The sequence below is a fragment of the Protobothrops mucrosquamatus genome, unplaced genomic scaffold (assembly GCF_001527695.2).
Source record: "Protobothrops mucrosquamatus isolate PMUCROS unplaced genomic scaffold, P.Mucros_1.0 scaffold270, whole genome shotgun sequence".
NCBI lineage: Eukaryota > Metazoa > Chordata > Lepidosauria > Squamata > Viperidae > Protobothrops > Protobothrops mucrosquamatus.
In genome coordinates, this window is record NW_015386615.1 from 1,043,300 (window position 1) to 1,064,001 (window position 20,702).

A 20,702-nucleotide genomic window follows, 5' to 3' on the forward strand; every position below is an offset into this window, starting at 1 on the left:
AAAACCAACAAACAATAACCTCAAGGAAAAAAACTGCTCTTCAGAAATCCATCTCCTGATCAGACCTCCTTCTCTCTAGTACAGGTAATCCTTGACTTATAACAATTCATTTAGTGACCGGTCAAAGTTGCAACAGCACTGAAAAAAAAGTGACTTATCACTGTTTTTCACACTTATGATCACTGCAGCATCCTCATAGTCATGTGATCAAAATTCATATGCTCGGTAACTGACTCATATTCATGACGGTTGCAGTGTCCTGGGGTCATGTGATCACCTCTTCTGATGAGCAAAGTCAACGGGGAAGCCAGATTCACTTAACAACCTGTTACTAGCTTAACAACTGCAATGATTCAGTTAACAACTGTGACAAGAACGGTTGTAAAATGGCGCCAAGTTCACTTAACATCTGTCTCACTTAGCAACAGAAATGTTGGGCTCCACTGTGGTTGTGAGTTGAGGATTACCTGTACGTTAGCATTTAATGTTGCTCTAGCTGTCCTTTACACACACACAAAAATCCCCTATGCAACCTATTTAATTTAATATGCAACCCTTGGGCATTGTTCTGCTTCCAAATAATTCTAAATACCTTGGTAATAATTGTCCTATGTCTTAAAGAACCAGGGATTCTCAGCTTCTGCAACAGAACTAAACGAGTGGTTTGGGCCAATTTGGACAGAATCAGTCATCAAGCAAGCTGGAAAGTGGCCCCATACCATCATCAGGTATTGTCATGTGTTAATTACACTATGACTACACTTGATTGTAGTTCAGGATAGCAGGTCTCTCACCTCTCCTATGAAAAGCTGATGAAAGCTATGTCCCCATAAACTCTGTGTTAGTAGTGGGGTAATAATATTAACGACCGTCACACGAAGGTGTTTTAAGGATTAGTGAGATAATGGATGTGCAAACCATGAAACACTAGGGAACTCAAAAAAAGCATTAAGCTGCAGGCCAAACAAGGGTTTATTTCATGTCTTATTTAAACCAGCACTAAATTATCACTATCACTCTGTTAGTATTACTAAGATAATTTATTTTGTTTTATTTATTTTTATATTCTGCCCAGCTCCCAATGACTCTGGGCAGTTTAATTTAATTGTTTAATCCAACGATAAAGACCCTGATACTTTGAATCAGGATAAATGTTAACACCAAAAGGCTGTTTTCTAATAGAATATTAAAAAAAATTCTCATTAACAAAGCAATCAGAAGTACACCGAGTCACCCATCAGGAGATAGGCCATTATATAAATCGGACAGATGAATAAACAGTTAAATAAACAAAACCCATCTCTGCTTGGACAGAAGATTACTAGGAAATTTCAGAGCTGTAGATAGATAACCTTTATTGTCATTTTTTACTGTGGGCACATTGGCCCGCATTAAAAATGAAATTTTGTTGCTTGCTCTCAGAAGCGTACACATACATAACACACATTTAAACATGCTATATGTAACATATATATAAACCTATGCTCTTACATATAAATAACATATAAATATTAATCACTGTCCATCTTGAATACATAGCGGAAAGAGGAAGCTTGAGAGTTCACAAGGTTTATACTGTATGGAACGAAACTGTGACTGAATCTGGATGTTCTGCTTCGGATACCACGGAGCCTCCTCCCAGAAGATAACAAGGAAAACAGGTCGTGATGAGGATGTGTTGTGTCAACAGAAAATCTTGCAGGCGCTGCTCAAACAACAGTCAAGTTTCTGTAGTCAAGATTCTGAAGTTTTTTTTTAAAAAATGGAAAAAGCAACAGAAACACACTTCTCTATATTTGCCGTGAAGATGGCCAGATGGCATGTCAAGGTTGCACTGATAAAGGAGAATATTTGTAGCTCAGGGTTGAAATGAAATGTCTTTTCTTGCAGACATCATGCTGCACTGATGATGTTACCTAGTATGGGTAATGAAATGTCTGCAAGAAAACAACCAACCTCAGAGAGCACCAAGGACTACTCAATAAAGGTTGTAAAATCTGGTGCAATAACTTAACAATTGCCTCACTTGGTGACAGAAGTTCTGTTCCCAATTGTGGTTGTAAGTCAAGGACTATCTGTAATATCTACAAATGTTTTGCCTGTATTTGGGGAAGTAAGAAGTGAGTTCTATGATTGGGAATGAAGTCTGAGCTAAATAAAACTTTGGGGTCATAATACTTGACTTCAATTGGAAGGAAGAATTATAAACTGTCAAGCTGAGCATGAAGCACAAAGAAATTACAAGCTCTCATTGCATTCTCTAGAGACTCAATTCAAATAGATGGACCTTAAGCACATCTGGCTTTCCCTGAATTAGTATTAATATCAATGATCAAATAACATTTAATTTGTAGTTTTAATTTATTGTTCATTTTTAACTGAGTTCTCATAATGATTTTTATAGATGCCACTAAAATGAACATTCTAAAGCAAACTAGCTCATCTTCAACTGCGCTAAATGAAAACGGGTACATCTAATAAATATAAAAGATAAGGATCCAGCAATTTCCCATACTTCTGATACCTGGCTTTTTTCTTGATCAAAAATAATACATTGCTATATCTCAAAAGATTCATTTTTTATAGTGTAAAAATCAGCTGCCTCAGGGCAAGCATACCTACACTTTTCACTGTTATTCTATTCACTGTTGTTTTATTTATTATTAATTTGTACAACCCAGAAAGATTTATATAATGTTTTGACCGTATCCTCCCCAATCAACAACAATCTTATAAGTACTCGCATCTATCAAGTATGTATCAAAAAAAGGCAAGATAAGTGGATGCAGTGTCACACAATAAACCTGCCCCTTTTGTCTAAGCACATGTATGAAATGGACATGGGTTATATCCAGTGGTGGGATTCAGCCAGTTCGCACCAGTTTGGCAGAACCGGTAGCTAATTTTTTGTCGGACTTCCGGAAGCAGCATCCACATAGAGAACCCGTTGTTCACATATTTGAATCCCACCGCTGGTTATATCATATATGTCTGCCATCTTGCCTTTTTGACCATCCTCTCCCTACAGGCAGCACTATCTGTCAATTACTATTCTAAGCATTATTGTGATACTGTTGACTAGCAAAGCTTTTTGACTGTTTACAACAGCAAAAAAGAAAAAGCAATGTTACAGGAAGTTCTCAACTTATAACCATTCATTTAACAGAAGTTTGGTCTTACAACAGTGCTTAAGACCCATATTTGAAGTTATGACCGTTGCATGACTCCTGCGGTCACATGATCGCAATATGGACACTTGGCAACCGGCTCACATTTACAATGGTTACAGTGTCCTGCTATCACATGATCAAGATTTGCAACCTTCTCAGCCAGTTTCTAATAAGCAAAGTCATTGGGGAAACCAGATTTGTTTAATTATCACGTGATCCACTTAACAATTGCATGATTCACTTAATGGCCATAATGATAACTAAATTAATAACCGCCATCACATAGCGGCTGAAATTCTGGACCCAATTGTGCTTATAACTCGAGGACTACCTGTAATGTTTAAAATTACAATTATAAGACTATTTACAAAACAGTGTTTTTAGGGACATTTGTAGCTACACTGGATACAAACTCAGTGCACTATTAGCTATTCTTACCTGGAGATGATTAAAACATAATATGCTGGGCAGTAAGCAAGATTCTGATAAAGAGAGTGGCATTTTTCTTATTTAATTTGCATGGAACATGTGTGCATTAATGTAAATGGGGAAAGTTACTGCATTGAAATTACAGTAGCCTGAGAAATAAACAAGTATTCCCTCAACACCCAGCTCCATATATTAAAGCATGTGACTTCATAAATTATCCAAATAGTTTTCTAGTTGAGTAACTGCCCATTCCCACCATTAAAATTGTATCCACATTTTAATCATCCTGGGATCCGAATCATGGCAACGGAATGATTTGGAAGTAAATATAGTGTTCAAATTAGCAATTGTCTCAAATTAATGGATTGGCAAAAACACCACTGTCCATAGCTACAAACATATGTGTCAAACAATGGCATAAGTTAGAACTTTGACCAACAATGGTCAATGCCAGTATAGAGCAGTCAAATGGGGAACCTTGATTTGAAACTAAATATTTCTTGTGGGCTATCAACCAAGACCACGAAGACATGGATTGCAATATTGTAGACAGTCAAGAAGATGCAAATATGCAAAAGGGGGCTGAACAATTAAAGTTTAGAACAGGCATGTCAAATTGCTGGCCCGTGGGCTGGATGCGTCATGCCGAAACTGCACCCACTCCATTGCCAATGGGGAAAAAGTCCCAATATGTCACATGGCATCACATGATGTCATGAGTTTGACATGCCTGGTCTAGAACAATCAGATAACATCAGGAAGTGGCTTGGGCAGATAACTCCCTAATTCACTCAAGTATAAGAAGGAAGAAGAATAGCACAATGAACTTCAAGATTCTATTATAGCCAATCTCAATGAAAACAGTTTTAATCTTCCTGTGGAATTGATTTCCACATCTGTTCTACCCAGTGAGGCTGTTAGGTTATTAACATTTGTAAGGATAAAGCAACTTCCCTTACATGAGTGGTCCTGCTACTATTCAAATATACCCTTTCAATTAGACTTTGAGACACAAACTTCAGAGTTTTCTTGTCTGTATTTTATCTCTATGATTAAGTTACAGCCCACACTCAGGACAGTTGTTCCCTATTTTTTCATATATGCAAAGCATTAATCCATATTGTGACTGCAGGCCAAACCTTGCATGAGAACCTTTAAGACAAGTCTACATCATTTTTGAAGTAACGTTGTGTGCTTGCCCAGCTGAACCAACAGAACCAACTTTTTTTAATAGGGATGGCACTGAGATTGAGTGAAAATCCTCCAAAGTATTAAGCATCATTCATTTATGGATTCTAAGCTCTTTTGAGCTCCTAAAATCTTTTTTGTTTTTGTTTTTTTTGGAGGAAGCTCGCCCGTTAAAAATATCTGTTTTAAAGGAAGTGGAACTGACAGTAGGTGCTAAAAGCTTGAAATAAGCATTACCTAAAATTGGACAAGAAAATTAATTATTTTTAATTGGAATCGCAAAGGGCTGGCATTGCTAGTTTAAACCCCAGAGAATGGCTTTTGCTGACAAATATGTAGATGGATTCCTAAGGCCCAGGGAGCTCTTTCTGTTGTTGCTGTTTGAAGAGAAGAGGAAGCTGTTGATCATTCATTTTTTATGTTTGGCTTTTACACCCCAACACCCTGGAGGGAAATGAGAGAAATACTTAGACAGGTGAAATCTCAGCATTGGTCTAATCATAGTTCTACTGAGGTCAAAACAACTTTACCTCAAAATTATTCTTAATACAAAAGGGATAGCTAAAGCTATATTGGCAGTGGTGATTAAACTGTTATCTATCACAATGGGTTGGAATGAAAGGGCTACACTGAGATGATGTAAAGAATCCTTTAGGTTAGGCTCAATCCTGGGTGAATTTATAGATAGTCCCTGTAGTTTATCAGCCACAAATGGTGAGCTGTTGCTTTCTGAAGCAAGCTGCATTTTCACTGATTTTGTAGCCTGCGGTTTCCTCTCATTCAAACACTAATCAGGTCCAAACCTATATAGATTTTTAATTATCACCCAATGTCAGCTATATTAGGTGCTGTTATCTACCTGGCAGGTAGTAGAAATCCCTAATTTATGATTTGGTGTATTTAATAACAAGTCATACAGATATCCAGACATCATCCTATCAGATCTATTTGTGTATTATACACAGCTACATTCACAGTTTGTTATAATCTACGTTGTTTTAAGCGTTTAGTCCTGACCTCCATAGTATCTTGTCAAGAACAGCTCCTTTCAGTTGTTGGATGTTCGACTTTCAGATTTGATATTATCAAGCCAGCATTTTCTTTGCTTGTCCCTTCTTCTTGTTCCACGAACCATTCCAAGCATCATTGCCTTCTCCAATGAATTTGCACGCATGACATGGCCAAAGTAAATCAGATGTAGTCTTATGATTTTAGCTTCTAGTGATGTGTCTGGTTTTATATGATTTAACACCTCTCTGTTAGTTACTCTGGCTGTCCGTGGTCTATGCAATAATTTACACCAGCAGCACAATTCAAAAGATGTCAATTCTTCTTCAATCAGTCATTCTTAGTGTGCAACTCTCACGCCCATACATCATTACAGGGAAGACTATTGCTCTAATTAGCCTCAATATTTCTGCTTTTCCAGATCTTATTCATGTTAACCATTGCAGTGCAGCCTAAGGAGTAGAATTGCCATTGTGAACAATTTTGGATCCAAGGAAGATAAATTCTCCTCCTCCTTGTTGATTGTCGACATCTCATGTCCATCTGCAGCTCTTGTCATTATATTTATTTTCCTGATGTTAAGACTCAATCCTACTTTTTCACTTTTGTCCTTGATTTTTCAGATCATTTTTTCCAGGTCTCCCTTAGATACAGCCGATAGTGTTATATCATCTGCATATTTCAAATTATTTATGGATTTTTCCCTAATCTTCACTCCAACATCAGGCAGCTCCAGATCTAATTTCCACATGATCACTTCAGCATACAAATTGAACTAAAAACGGTGTCGCCATAAAGTGTTCTCACTCTTGCCTCCTGATTCAGCGCACAATGTTTTGTGATCAGGTGAGTTGGGACACTGAGATCATGCAAAGCTGCCTATAAGCTTACTAGGTTCTACACAGTCAAAAGCTTTTACGTAATTGATAAAGCACATATAAAGATCCTTTTGATGTTCACGTGCCTTTTCCATAATCCATCTAATATTGGTAATGTGCTCTTGAGAGTCACGCTCCTTTCTAAAGCCAGCTTGTACATCAGGTCTTGATTGATGACATTCTGTAGCTCTCTTTGATGATTTTTAACAGAATCTTGCTTGCATGAGAAATCAATGCAATTGTGCGATAGTATCGCCTTTCTTTACTAATGGGATAAAAATGGATCTTTCCCAGTCCTGATGTCATTGACATGATTGTCATCAACCATGTACCTTCCCAAGTCTAGATAAATGAGCAGGGTTAGGAAAAGCAATGGTGAACTACCATGTAAAAAAAATCTCATCTCAACTTTATGGCAATAATTCAACATGACTCAGAAATGGATACCAACAGCGGAACTTTCAAGCTAGGTAGTAGCCTGCAATCTAATGGAGAAGAGCAAGAGCTAGCTTTTAGTAGTCAAGAGTTTTTATGATGTTGTTGGAGGAAAGCCTTAGGGAAGTCCAATAGTTATAATCTATATTGACCATAATATAGATTGGAATACTGCATCCAGTTTTGGTCACCACAATGTAAAAAAGATGTTGAGACTCTAGAAAGAGTGCAGAGAAGAGCAACAAAAATGATTAGGGGACTGGAGGTTAAAACATAGAAGGAACAGTTGCTGGAATTGGGTATGTCTAGTTTAATGAAGAGAAGGACAAGGGGTCACAGGATAGCAATGTTCCAATATCTCAGGGGCTGCCACAAAGAAGAGGGAGTCAAGCTATTCCCCAAAGCACCTGAAGGCAAGACAAGAAGCAACGGATTGAAACTAACCAAAGAGAGAAGCAACCTAGAACTAAGGAGAAATTTTCTGACAGAACAATTAATCAGTGGAACAACCTGCCTCCAGAAGCTGTGAATGCTCCAACACTGGAAGTTTTTAAGAAGAGAATGGACAGCTATTTGTCTGAAATGGTATAGGGTTTCCTGCCTGAGCAGGGGGTTGGACTAGAAGATGACCTCCAAGGTCCCTTCCAACTTGTTGTTGTTGATGATGATGATGATGATGATTACTGAAGAAGTCCATATTCATGTGTTGAGAAGGATCTGGCTATCTCTCACAGCTATGTATACTCTTTCTCCTTTCTTCTCTCCCTCTCTCTCTCTCTCTCTCAATATATAATATAATCACTAATGATCGATTACAATAATGTTATCAGCCATGAATCTATATGCTTAAGAATGTAGCAATATAAATATAAATATAATCACCTCTCAACACATCTTCCTGCCTACTAGCTGCATGATCCAAAAAGCTATTTGACACACTATTCAGACACACATCTTTAACTTTATTAATTCCACCTTCACCATTCCATCTGTGGGTCAGTAGGCGACATACATTTCTTGACAGTTATGAAATCCCTGAAGTCTTTCCAAGCAAACTTTTAATTCATATGTCATCACAATCGTCACTAAACTAATTTTGATTTCCACTGGAAAGCGTATAATTATTTTCATCAAAGAGTTGGCACAAAGAAAATTTGCTGTATAACTGCAATGACCTATTGTTGTTAGAGCTTTTACTCAGTATGTGAAGCTCAGTGTTTTTCCGTTTCTGTGTCCTTTCAAACTTTCAAATCCAAAGAGCTGAAGTGTTTGTAAATATTTGACAGAGCTACCCAAACAAGCACGGAATACATCTTCCTTGTGGTAAAATGAGAAAGCCAGGTATGAATGGGGGGAAAAAACCAATAAATTATCCTAGTTGGTTGTATGGTGAAAAATATATTATTTAAATGACTAGAAATCCTGAGCCCTTCTATTCAGCAGAAGGCTTTTAAGCCTATAGATCAGTCTGAAAAAGAAAAGTCTTACTGGGCTAATAAAAGGTAAGTAATTATTGGAAAAATGAAATTTTACTTCATATATAACCTGGAGACAATGGCTTTTGCCCTGTCCTTTTAAACAGTTTTACTTAAAAGATCCGGAGGAGCTGGAGAAGGAATAATAAAATTGTAATTATCTATTGAAAAGAAGGTTGAAAATTATTCATATATTTCTTAACTTTTCTCTTTCTTTTTCATTTCTTTCACTTTTTTTCTTTTTTTCTTTTTTCCCCCGCTTTCAATTTGTCTTTTATTTTATGGAACTAACTCTGAATAAATATACATTTTAAAAAAGATTGGGGAAGAACCCATCAAAATTTGGGGAGGGCAGACTGACCAGACCATATACTTTCTAGGTAAACCATTCCGGCCTTAGGCCCCAGTTCCTCTGATTGTCCAAATTTGATAAGCAGTTACCAGTGTGTGTAGCATATATTCAATTCACATTCTTATTAAATAAAAAAAAAATCCTTCTTCTCAAGTCTCCAATTTCTTAAATCACTTTATCCAGGCTTGAAATAAAATAATAATGTTTTTTTTTTGGACTGAATTGTTTTAGGAAGGACAATGATGCTAGTTAAGAATGTTTGTCCATGTTCGGAATACAAAGAAGTAAGCATTTTGTTGAATTTTAGAAAGTTCCTCCTCAAGTTGAAACGATTTATAAGCTGCGTACTTTGGCTGCTATAGGGAGGGGAGATGGAAATCAAGAAGTAAGCAAAGTCTGCCTTAAAAATTGGTGTAGCTACACTATAATGATCAAAACAGTATATTTGTACTGAAGCATACTTGAAGCACAACTATAGAATATGATAAATGAAAATAATTATATTGCCTTTTTCATCCATAGTTATAGTCACCAAAATCCAGCCGTCTGAAGTAGCACCAATTCCAATAGCAGACATAGGAATGAATAGATATATTTCATATGCTTTAGTGGATCTCATTCTGATTTACAGTTTGTTCATGCAAACATTTAATTATTAAGGATTTAATAATCATTTTTTACTGATGGATTACTTTTTCTTAAAGCTTCTTCATCACTTTACATAATCTTTCTGTGGGTTAGTTAAATTTTGTGCCAAGAAATGCTTAATTCAGTTTCCTAAATATGCTTCCTAAATTGCACAAATAAAAAAAAAATGAGATAGTAAACTGGCATGTACATTCTATAGGGCTGCTACTTTTAAAAATCTCTTAAGGTTTTGCAAATTTTCTCATGTTAAAAATAATAATTAGTATTCACTTACTTTCTACAGTTTTTGTTATTTAACAAAACAACGAAAGTTTACTTGTGGCCCATTATTTTAAATCTTAATCACCTCTCTAGTTTCTGAGATTTCAGAGGACATTAAGCATTTTCAAACATTTCATAGCAACTACATGGACTCTTGGAGGAGCAGGAGGAAGAGGAGGAGATCAAAGTTGTTTAAAGGAGAGTGAATTCTGAAAATATCTTTTCCTCAAGACTTTTATGGAATCACAGACAGTCCTGAAAAAAGGCAAGGAATTGATTAATCCAACAGGAGGATAGTATGAGTGACTAGCGATATATGAAATTAACCATATTTCTAGTAATATTAAAACTGATATAAAAGAGTAAGGGATTTTAAATATTTACATTTTAAGGAGGTGTTGGGTTTCTTTCTTTTAGAAGTTTGAGTATTTTACCAACCAAGAGCCTACATATGTGATGATTCATAGAATAAAATACTTAATTCATCACTACTGCTTCTCAGAGACAGGTACTGCTAAAATTGCTCTCATCATGGCTAAGAACAGAATCTGCTGAGGGAAAGATCTCTGCATATGACTACAGGGATTATTTATAAAGATCTGATAGAAATAATCTCCACCAAGGGCTTCAATGAAAGGAGAAAAATAGGGTGACATTCAACATCACCAGCTGTTAAATTCTATGAGGCAACAATGGGTCAGAATAGGGCATATCTTACATTTGCAATGCTTTTATTTTTCTATTTATTAATCACATACCATTTAGGAATCAGATGTGACTAAGTCAAAATCCTGAACTGCAGCATTGAGAGCAATGCCAGCAAAGTCTTTATTTTGTCTCTGTTCATGACTGACTTCTCAACGCTGAGAATGGAATTCCAGCTTGTTCTTTGTGAGCACAGTATGTCCTTCAAGTGGTATGTACCAAAGTCTACCCTATCCAGGAGATGGGGACCACATTCATTCAGTGTCCTACTCTCTCACTCACATACCAATCCAACTGATGAGGCAATTTGATGCCTCTGCCTGTTAGAAAGGATTTGATGTTACCATTGGTTTAGCTAAACTGAGCTTAAGCATAAGTGTCAAAAAAAAGAAGGCAAAAAGGAGGCGTTTTTCTCTGTTGTTATTTTGACAGTTTTAATAAAATGAAGGGGAATTCAGATAGCTGTCATCTGTTTCCAGCACCACCCTAACTTGCTGTGCACTAATTCTTTATGTATCCTTGATTTAAGTCATATACCTCTCCCACCTCTTGAAAAAGATAATATTTATACAACTTATCATGTTAATGAAATCTACAGGAGAATCTTACGCTTATATACATTCAGAACAATACTGAATTGCAGAGGTCAAATATAAAGTCTAGGGAAGTAGGACTTCCAACTGTCTAGCCATCATTCTCTTGGCTAGAAGACAAAAATATATAAACTAAAAGGAAAGACAGAATATTTTGATGATGCCATATTTCCTTAGGTGGATTCCTTTAAAAAAAAAGGGCAGCACCCTAATGCTGTTGCCATTAAAAAGCTGTTTCCAGAAGGGAGAAAAAAAACATTTATACATACTCCAATACAGTTTTAACCCTTCAATCCTTAAACATATATATTTCAACCATTTTGATTCACTAGGGAAAACATGATGTGAATGCCCAAATATATTCCATCCAACATGCCTGGAAATATCAGAAGCAAAATATAGCAGCCCTGTCCGAAGATAAATAGCACATGAAAAATGCATCTGAATCTGTTTTCTTGTACTCCGCAGAGGGACCGTGAAGAAAACAACATGCCAGAAAGAACCAAAAGGTTTGCAGAAAAATAAAATAATCTTTTAAGAAATGGGCAGTCTGCCCAAAACTCCAGCGATGACCAAGAGAACTCCATTGTTATCTAGCTCAGTTTCTCAGATGTATGGAACATTGGCTGTCAATGGGAAAATAAATATAGACAATCAAGGCAAGGAGGTAATAGATTCTTCAGTCTGCCCTAGGCTGTTGGTCTGCAGCTGTCAAACTTTCCAGTTTCCCTGGACAACAGCACTGTGTCTGGGAATTCCAAAAATGGTAGTACCAATATTTTTAGAGCAAGACCCATTACCGCTTTCCGAGTTCAAATCATGTTATTACCTCCATTTAAAAACAAAAACAGAAAACAGATCATTGCTTTATACAACAGAGGCAGTCCCTCAATTCACAAACAAACAGTTGCTCATTGCTCCATTACTCCCAGGATACTCCCAAATTACCCCTTAGGTAATTATCCCCTATTTAAGAACCACCGTTAATAGCTTTTCTGATAACTACCTTTTTCAACCACAGCACCTTCCAGATACCTGGGCTTCCACTCCAGAATTTTCTGCAGTGTCAGTACAGGATTGGGAATTATGGAACTATGGAAACACTAAAAATTTTTTGGAAGAAAATATTAAATATGTATTTTTGTGTGGGTGAATGCGAGAACAAGCCATTGTGGTGTAATGGTTAAGGTGTTGGAATAAAAGCAAGAAGACCCAAGTTCTCTTCTTGCCTTAGGCATTGAAGTCAGCTGCATAATTTTGGGCCAGTCACTTTCAGCCTAAAATGGAAACCAACTATCATCTATCTACCATCCTGCATTGGATCACATAGGAAATGCATATATACGTTATGATTTTTATTTTTATTTAGTTGTTTCCCACATTTATTATTTTTACAAATAACTCTAGGCAGCAAACATACCCAACACGCCTTCTATTTTCCCCACAACCCTGTGAGGTGAGTTGGGCTGAAGGAGAGCGACAGGCCCAAAGTCACCCAGCCAGCTTTCATGGCCAAGGCAAGACTAGAATTCACAGACTCCTGGTTTCCAGCCTGATACGTTAACCACAGGACTAGTGGATTTCAGCTTCCAGAATTCCCCAGTCAGCCCAACTCACCTCACAGGATTGTCTTGTGGGGAAAGTTGCCAAGATTGGATGCCTCTGATTTATATGAAAAAGTGAGATTTCAAAGCCTTGTTTCTATATTACTCTTTTTTTTTAATCAGAATGCTATGCTCCATTCATTTGTTGAAATAGATTGATCGATGAAAGTTTGTGCAACAGCAATAATAAATTGACCCTGTATTAATATATTTCCTTCTTTTCTTCAGGATATATACAATAATCCCAAATTCCAGCGGTTAAGAACTCACACTGGTATATCCCGTCCTGTTCTAAATATATGTTACTAATATGAGACAGGTGTGAAGGTTGGGAAGGAGTTGCTATTTAGAAGACATTTCTTCTTCCATATCTCTCTCCCTTTTAGTAATTCATTTCTTATCCACTCTCAAAGTATAAAGAGTAATATAGATGGCCCAGGTGGACAGGGATAAAAAAAGAAACTATGTCACTGAATACTTAAATGACTTTCACCAGAGTATATTGAAGGTCAATTGTCATTCCCTCCCAAATTCAACTTACGTATTCTACCAGATGACATTTTATATTGGCTCAATGGTTTAATTGTTTCATTATTTTAGATTTTATCTAAACTTTAATTATTTTGTGTTTCATTTTCTATACTTCATAATCCTAGACTTGATAATGTTTGATGGAGGAAGAAAAAAAAGAATCATCTCAATAGACCCATACAGACTTTCATTAAATTCAGTTGGATAACTTATCCAGACATCATCAAAGCAGACGTCTTTAGGATGCCATATGCTACTTTTCTTCTGCTGCTGCAAAGAAATGAAGATGTCTGCCTCTCTGGGACATGACACGGGATATTAATCTGCTGTGTGAGTGAACAGCCCTGGTTAAAAAGTACCTGTTTGAAATGACATCAAATGATATGAAAGTTTCGTCTGTGAGGAATAACATCTGGTGTTGTTATGAGAGTGAGCGATAAGCATGTGTGGATCGGGTTAAGCAACAAGATCAGCATCACAATCAGCCCGTTTTGGTCTTCTCTCAGAAAAAGGGGTGGGGCCATATCTGGTGGCACTTAATTAAAGGATATTAATGTAGAAAACTGCCTTATTTTGACAAATCTTTGATCAATCCATCCCACTGCTTCCGATATTCACTGGCAAATCCTCTGCAGAGTTTCAGAACGAGTTTCAGAACAAAAGTCCTCCCAGTTTTACTTGGAGATCCCAAAAACTAGAGTGAGACCCTTTTCCTTCAGAACATATGATCTGTCATTAACACATACTGCCTTTTCCCTAGGAATACTTCTAATCATTTGAAACCCACTTTGGGGGGGGAGTTTCAGTCATCCAAGCAAACTTGCTAAGCTTCGGTTATCAATATGATTCACCTGATTAAACTATTCAGTTGCTGCAAACTAGATCTTGCCACAAGATGTAGACATTACCATACTATTTATTTTTATCCTAATTACATTGCTTGGAGGGTGAAGAATTCACCAGCAAACTGAACATCTACGATCATGTAAGCAAAAATTCTAATTCTTTCACCTCCCTGCAAGGGAGCAAGAAAGCTTTAATGTATTTCTTGGAGAATTACAATAGAATGATTACAGCAATGTTACAAATGCCTACAGTTCTCCAAGATTATGACACCTATCTTATCCCAATTTGTGGGCTTCTGATATAAATAGACCTTTTAGAACATGGCTCTCGGATGGTAATATCAAACCCAGGAGAGAACAAATGAAAGGAAAGAGAACAGGTGCATAAACCCTCTTGCATATTTAGAGAGCATTAAGAGCATCTTACTCGCAATGTTGCAGATTCACAGGTTATGGCACCTCCGTACTAGCATACTTGTGAAACATTAATAGCATGTTGCAGTGAAAGGGGAGAGACAGATGGGAGAACGGTCAAACTGAGAATCAATCCTTTAAAGATATCCCAATTATATGGACTAAACTCTTAAAACCGTATATTGTTGCTTTTAAAAGGAACAACACACACACACACACACACACACACAAGCTAAAATGAACACACTACGACACTTTATAAGCACTTCAAGTAGCTCCTGAGGCAGGTAGATGGAGCCAGCTTGATAATATCTACAGTGACAAACACAATACAGAGATGACAATTTTTTTTTAAAAAAAAATCCCCATTCATATGAAAACATACCAAATGTAAAAATGAATGTTTCATAGCAATATTGAGCCCTCTGCTATAAAAAATACCACCTGAATCATACAACCCATTCACACAGAGCCATACCAGGGGAGAAGGGAAAGGAATCTCCATTCAGTATATGGAGGATTTTGGTATATACGTGCCGGAAGGGATTTATTTCCCTCCCTCTGTCACCCACCCATCCATCTACCAGTGCAATGCAATGCAATGCAGGTACGTTTTGTGAAGCACTCTGAAAAATCTATTCAGTACCCTTTTTAAAAAAAATAAATAAATTCTGACATCCCCCTTCCAGGTGATTCCTTCCCCAAAGCAATTTTTAAGGAATGCTTTCAAGTTAAATATATATATATATACTATCAACTTGGTATTACTGATAATACTCCTCCCCTTCTACAATTGCCACAAATATGGAGGCAATCTACATGCATCCATGCGTCCACACATCCCATACAATCTATTCATTTACCTTAGCATCCTTAGCAGAAAACTCCGTGGAGTTGGAAATTTTCATAGACTTTGAGCGGTGGGTTTGCCGCCAGACGGGGTCTTCTCGTGGATATTTGACTGAACCTGTAGCTCTCACCCGGACTTTGCTGGTACTCTGCACACTATTAACTCCAATCATTTCAGCAAAGTAAATAAATGATCTTTATAGAATTGGGTATCTATAAAAGTATCAGGGGAGACTGAGAGCAATAAGGAACCCTTTTTTTAAAAAAAAAAAAATTCTCTTCAGTGTAATTTTAGAAAGAGAGGAATCTCCGTAAAGCTCAGGCTGTAGCAATTTGCTTAAAGATGCACCAAGCTGGTTCCCCCACCACCACCACACATACTCCCACACACAAACACACAGTCTCTCTCACACAAAGCATCTTCAACTACAGTGTTTTGAGGCAGCGTGATTGTTCAAGGCACGGCTCACGTCACTGGCTGAAAAATATAAAAGGGTGGAAACCCCACCCCTCCACGCTCCCTTACTGCTCAGCAGATATCGCCATCCTGCTCCAACACACACACACACACACACACACACCGAAGGACTCAAGAGTGTCTGTTTCAAACAGCAGAGCAGATGGCAAAAAGCCAAGTAAAAAGTAATTCATTTTGGACTCAAGACAGGCTACACTTGTAATTCCAGCAATGTCATGTCAAACTGCATTAACTGCGCTCAAACAAAATAGAGATGAATCGAAGAAAAGCCTCAAGGATGAGTCTTGAAAGATTTTTTTTAAAAAAAAAAAACCCACCGGCTAAATGATTTTCTAAACAGCTTAGGAGAGGTGGAAAAAAAATGATCCTGTAGGTTCAGAGGATATTCCATGCTATCCTTTATCTATCAGAAGGTTTTTCAGCCCTCTTTGGCATATGGGGTTTTTTTCCCCCCTTTTCTGGGAGTAAGTAAGGAGTTGTGTAGCACAGTGGCAAATTGAACAAGCTACCAGTTAAAAAGTCATCAGTTCAAATCTCATTTTGCTAAAATATGTCCTCAGAGTCTGGTACTGGGACAGGGTTGCAAAATGAGGTAGGTGGTCTTATCTCATTTGTAGGGATTACCAAGAGGTAACCGCCTTCCCCAACCAGATGCGTATTTCAGACATAATTTCCAATTTGGCATGCTGCGTAAGAATTACAAGAATTGCCTTCCCACGTAGCTGGGGGACCCCATCCTGGCATCAGGATGAATACTGAATACTAAAGTCATACCGTTCTCATTGGGATTTACTCTCAGATCATCTTGAGTAAAGCAGTGGATTTGGAGTTTGTAGCAGATTCTTAATTTTCTAGCTTTGAGGCGAGGTGAGATATGTATGTATCCATCACATGTGTGGAAGAGAATATGTGCCTCCATCCATCCATCCATCCATCCCACTTGGGGTTAGCACGTTTATGCAAAGTACAGAAAAAGAGTAAGTAGTAGTAAGCAAAATTAAAATTAAACTAAAGTAGAAATTAAGAAAAAAGAAAAGTCTAGCTAAGATAATTTACAGGGTACCTCGCTCTACCTTTATACCCTTTCAAAGTTTGATTTGCAAGAATTAATAAACTGTGCAAAACAAAATCGGACCGGTACTCATTTCTTCAGATTCATTAGCTGAAACATCAGATCCTTCTCACACATGCTACACACAAAATCCAACAGCATTTCATTTCAGTCCAGCCAGCAAAAATTGCATTATCCCACCCTTAGCAGCCAACAACTCTTGTTCTCAAAGTAACTTCAAGGAATAAGGGGGGGGGAGAGTCTTCAAGCCCCGTCAATTCTGTCTTCCAATCAGCAGAAAGTGACAAAGCTGCGAGGTGCCTGTGCATGTTGCTTCTACAACTCTGGTTCTGTTTTGCCAGTGGCTGTTACCGGCAAACTCCTGCACAAGAAGAGAAGTGAATTTGACCGAGAAGTCTTCCATCGAATGGACGGGCGATGTTTATCTAAAGGTTCTCACGTCCACCTCCCCTCAATAATTTCTAGTTCCTAGAGACCCAGAACATAGCAGATTGCATGTAACCATAGCAACCAAACTCAGATGAGAACCGTCTCTACTATGCCCTGCCTGCGCACAGAAGGAGAGTCAGCTGGCAGCACTGGTTGAAATAGGTAAAGGAAGAAAGTTAGTCTGCAGGAATACAGTCCCCACAACCCGGAAGGTCAGAGCCTCGAGTTACCCCTCACTGACTCAGTGGGTTCCTGTTAAGACTAATTGACAAATCAGTGGATTGTTTGTATCTGTGTGGAGGCTCTCGGTATGTTTTATACTTTCTCCCTCTTCCTCTTTTGGTTAGTACGCACTAACTGATTCATTAAAATTATTTTGATTGAGTTCTTCCAGATTCAGCCCACCACCCCTGGCTTTCTAGAAGTTAAAATGTAGGAGGGGAAGAGATGGCAATGATATTTTCATCCTAGTGCTATGTAATAGTCATCTATTAACCAAAACCATCTTTCCAGACAGTAGATTTTGCTACGTACATTTGCCCGTGTATATGTGTGCCATGTGGTAATACACGGAGGAGAACAAGAATTAACCTCTGGAATATAAAAACATGCACCTTTATATAGCTTAGACATTTGAAGTAATCTGAAATATCTAACACTATTACAGGATAAATGAATAGAATAAATGGGAGGCTATATAAATAGCAATAGCACTTAGACCAGTGGTTCTCAACCTGTGTGTCAGGACCCCATTTGGGGTCGATCGACCATTTCACGGGGGTCGCCAAGCATGGCTGTCCGCCATTTTTTTGTCTGCCATTTTTTTTGTCCGCCATTTTTCCCCCTTTTCCGGTGGGTGCCTTACCTCCCTTGGGCTGGGCCAGCTGGTGGTCGGCCTGCTCCGTCTCTGCCGCTTGCCAGCTACGCCTCGGCCGGCGCAGGGGGCGGAACCACGCATGCGCTGCACTCCCGGGCAGGGAAAGTCCTCGACTTATGACCGGTTGGGTAGTCCTCGACTTAAGATCGGTTTAGTCCTCGACTTACGACCGGTTTAGTCCTCGACTTACGACCGGTTTAGTCCTCGGCTTACGACCGGTTGGGGTCGCGGCATTAAAAAGGTTGAGAACCACTGACTTAGACTTATGTACTGCTTCACAGTGCTTTACGGCCCTCTCTAAATGGTTTACAGAGTCAATTTATTGCCCACAACAATCTGGGCCCCCATTTTACTGACCTTGGAAGGATGGAAGGCTGAGTCAACCTTGAGCCGGTGAGAATTGAACTGCTGGCAGTCGGCAGAATTAGCCTGCAATACTGCATTCTAACCACTGCGCCACCACAGCTCTTCTGAGAGAAATGAAGTGCAATGTTAAGAAGCTGTACTAGAAGTATAAAAACTTCCCTTAGACATGAGAGCCAGCTGGGCAGCCTTGGGCCAGTCATTCTTTCTTGCTCCCAAACAGCATCAAGCTTTCTTCCTTTACCTGTTTCCACCAGGGCTGCCAGCTGACTCTCCTTCTGTGCGCAGGCTGGGCATAGCCAATTGAAGAAGAAACCCATTGTTTCATTGTGCACTGATAGCCCTTCTGCATTAACTAGGCAAGGGTACTAGCATGGTATAGTGCAAAGGTAGGCAACCTTGGCTCTTTTATGACTCGTGGACTTCAACTCCCAGAATTCCTGAGCCAGCCAAGCTGGCTCAGGAATTCTGGGAGTTGAAGTCCACGGATCATAAAAGAGCCAAGGTTGCCTACCCCTGGTATAGTGGTTAAGGTGCTAGACTAGGCTAAGGAGACACAGATACTAGACTTTTTTTTTAACATGCTTTCTCAACACCAGGCTGATTAAGTCAAAAAGCATACATCTCCCAACTGGTACCAAACCAGTATGGTAGATTAGTCCTTGAATTATTCTGTGGGTGAAAGGATTTGGGCTGAAAACAAGGACAAGAATAATGGAGACTAAGTACAAAGTTGGCTTTCGATGTTCTACTATGCGGTCAGGAATATTTTCAGCATGCCAACAACAGTTTCCATATTTTTCTTTATGAGTCAGAAATGAACATATAAGTTTATCAGTGCTGGATTCACACATCCTCTGAAGAAGTTATAGCAGTCACATTCATATTCCAAAGATTAATTATGACCAAAATGATTGGGGTTCATACAGTACACCAAACCCAAAACCAAGCAAACCAAAACATGGTTGAGTACAATAGTTTCAGCTGGTGTGTTTAAAAATACGATATACTTGTTGAATTCTGAAATCTCATTCAAAAGACTTCATCAGCGTTCATTTCAGCAAGGATGGACTCTTTGGTGCAATGCTAAATGCTGAAGTTAACTTTCTTCAAATCTCCAAAATGGTTGGGATTACAACAACAATTAGCTAGGTGGCTGAGAATTCCAGAAGTTGCGATCCTATGGGGGGTAACTTACTTGGAAAGGATGTTTTAAGATAAGATTAAGTTGCTTAAAATGTAGATATAGAAATATTAGATTTTCAATAAATCAGTTATGTTTCTTTCTAAGATGAAAGTGAAAGAATTCTATGCCTTAGGAAGGAGAAGAAAGAGAACTTATGGAGCTCAGAGATTTAAATGCACAAAAAGAAATACACTTTTCATTTAAGTGAAAGATAAATCTTTTGGCAAGCAAGCAGTTTCTTTGGGCACCTAAACTGAAAGGTCAACTAAAGCTTCTTTGCAGACTCATCAGCTAAATCAATTAAACTATTGCTTTTGCCAGTGTTCAGAATATTCATTGCAACTTTGGCTGACCTGAAAAAAACAAGAAATAAATAAGAAGAGGTCCTTGGTGCTCTCTGAGCTTGGTTGTTTTCTTGCAGATGTGTTTTTCTAGTGTTTTGAGACTTGGCTTGGTCTAAGATGGTCATGGTTTCCCAGTTGAAACTATGATTAAATCTGTTCATATGCTGTGAAATTAAAGAGTTTTCTGACTGCTTGTTGGTATTCATGGATGTGTTCTGCTAGTTTTCTACCTATTTGTCCTACGTAATGGCTGTTACAGTCTTTACACTCTGTGTTGTGAATGACTCCTGCTTTTTCTTCTGGAGCTGTTGCATTTTTTGGTTTGTTTTGGAGGGTTTTAGTTGATTTGTGTGTTGTGGTGATGCCATGTGGTTGTAATAGTCTGCTGGTAGTTTCTGAGATGTTTTTGATGTATGGCAGTGTTATCCTTTTTACAGCTTGTGTTGGCTGTGCTACATTGGGTTGAATGGTTAGGCTATTGTAGTCTTAGCTGGTAAGGATATCCAGGAATGGTAGCGTATTGTGGTTTTCTTCTTCCTTTGTGAATTGAATTTGTCTGAAGATGTTG

General features: G+C 38.2%; 1 protein-coding gene across 1 annotated transcript in view; it reads right to left on the bottom strand.

Moving 5' to 3' along the window:
• Nucleotides 1–15,587, bottom strand: part of PSD3 (pleckstrin and Sec7 domain containing 3) — a 52,366-nt gene extending 36,779 nt beyond the window's left edge. The window contains exon 1 of the mRNA XM_015814652.1: nucleotides 15,400–15,587. Within this exon, the coding sequence (XP_015670138.1) occupies nucleotides 15,400–15,558 (159 nt within the window). The 5' untranslated portion in view covers nucleotides 15,559–15,587. The remainder of the gene's footprint in view (nucleotides 1–15,399) is intronic.
• Nucleotides 15,588–20,702: the final 5,115 nt, after the last annotated feature.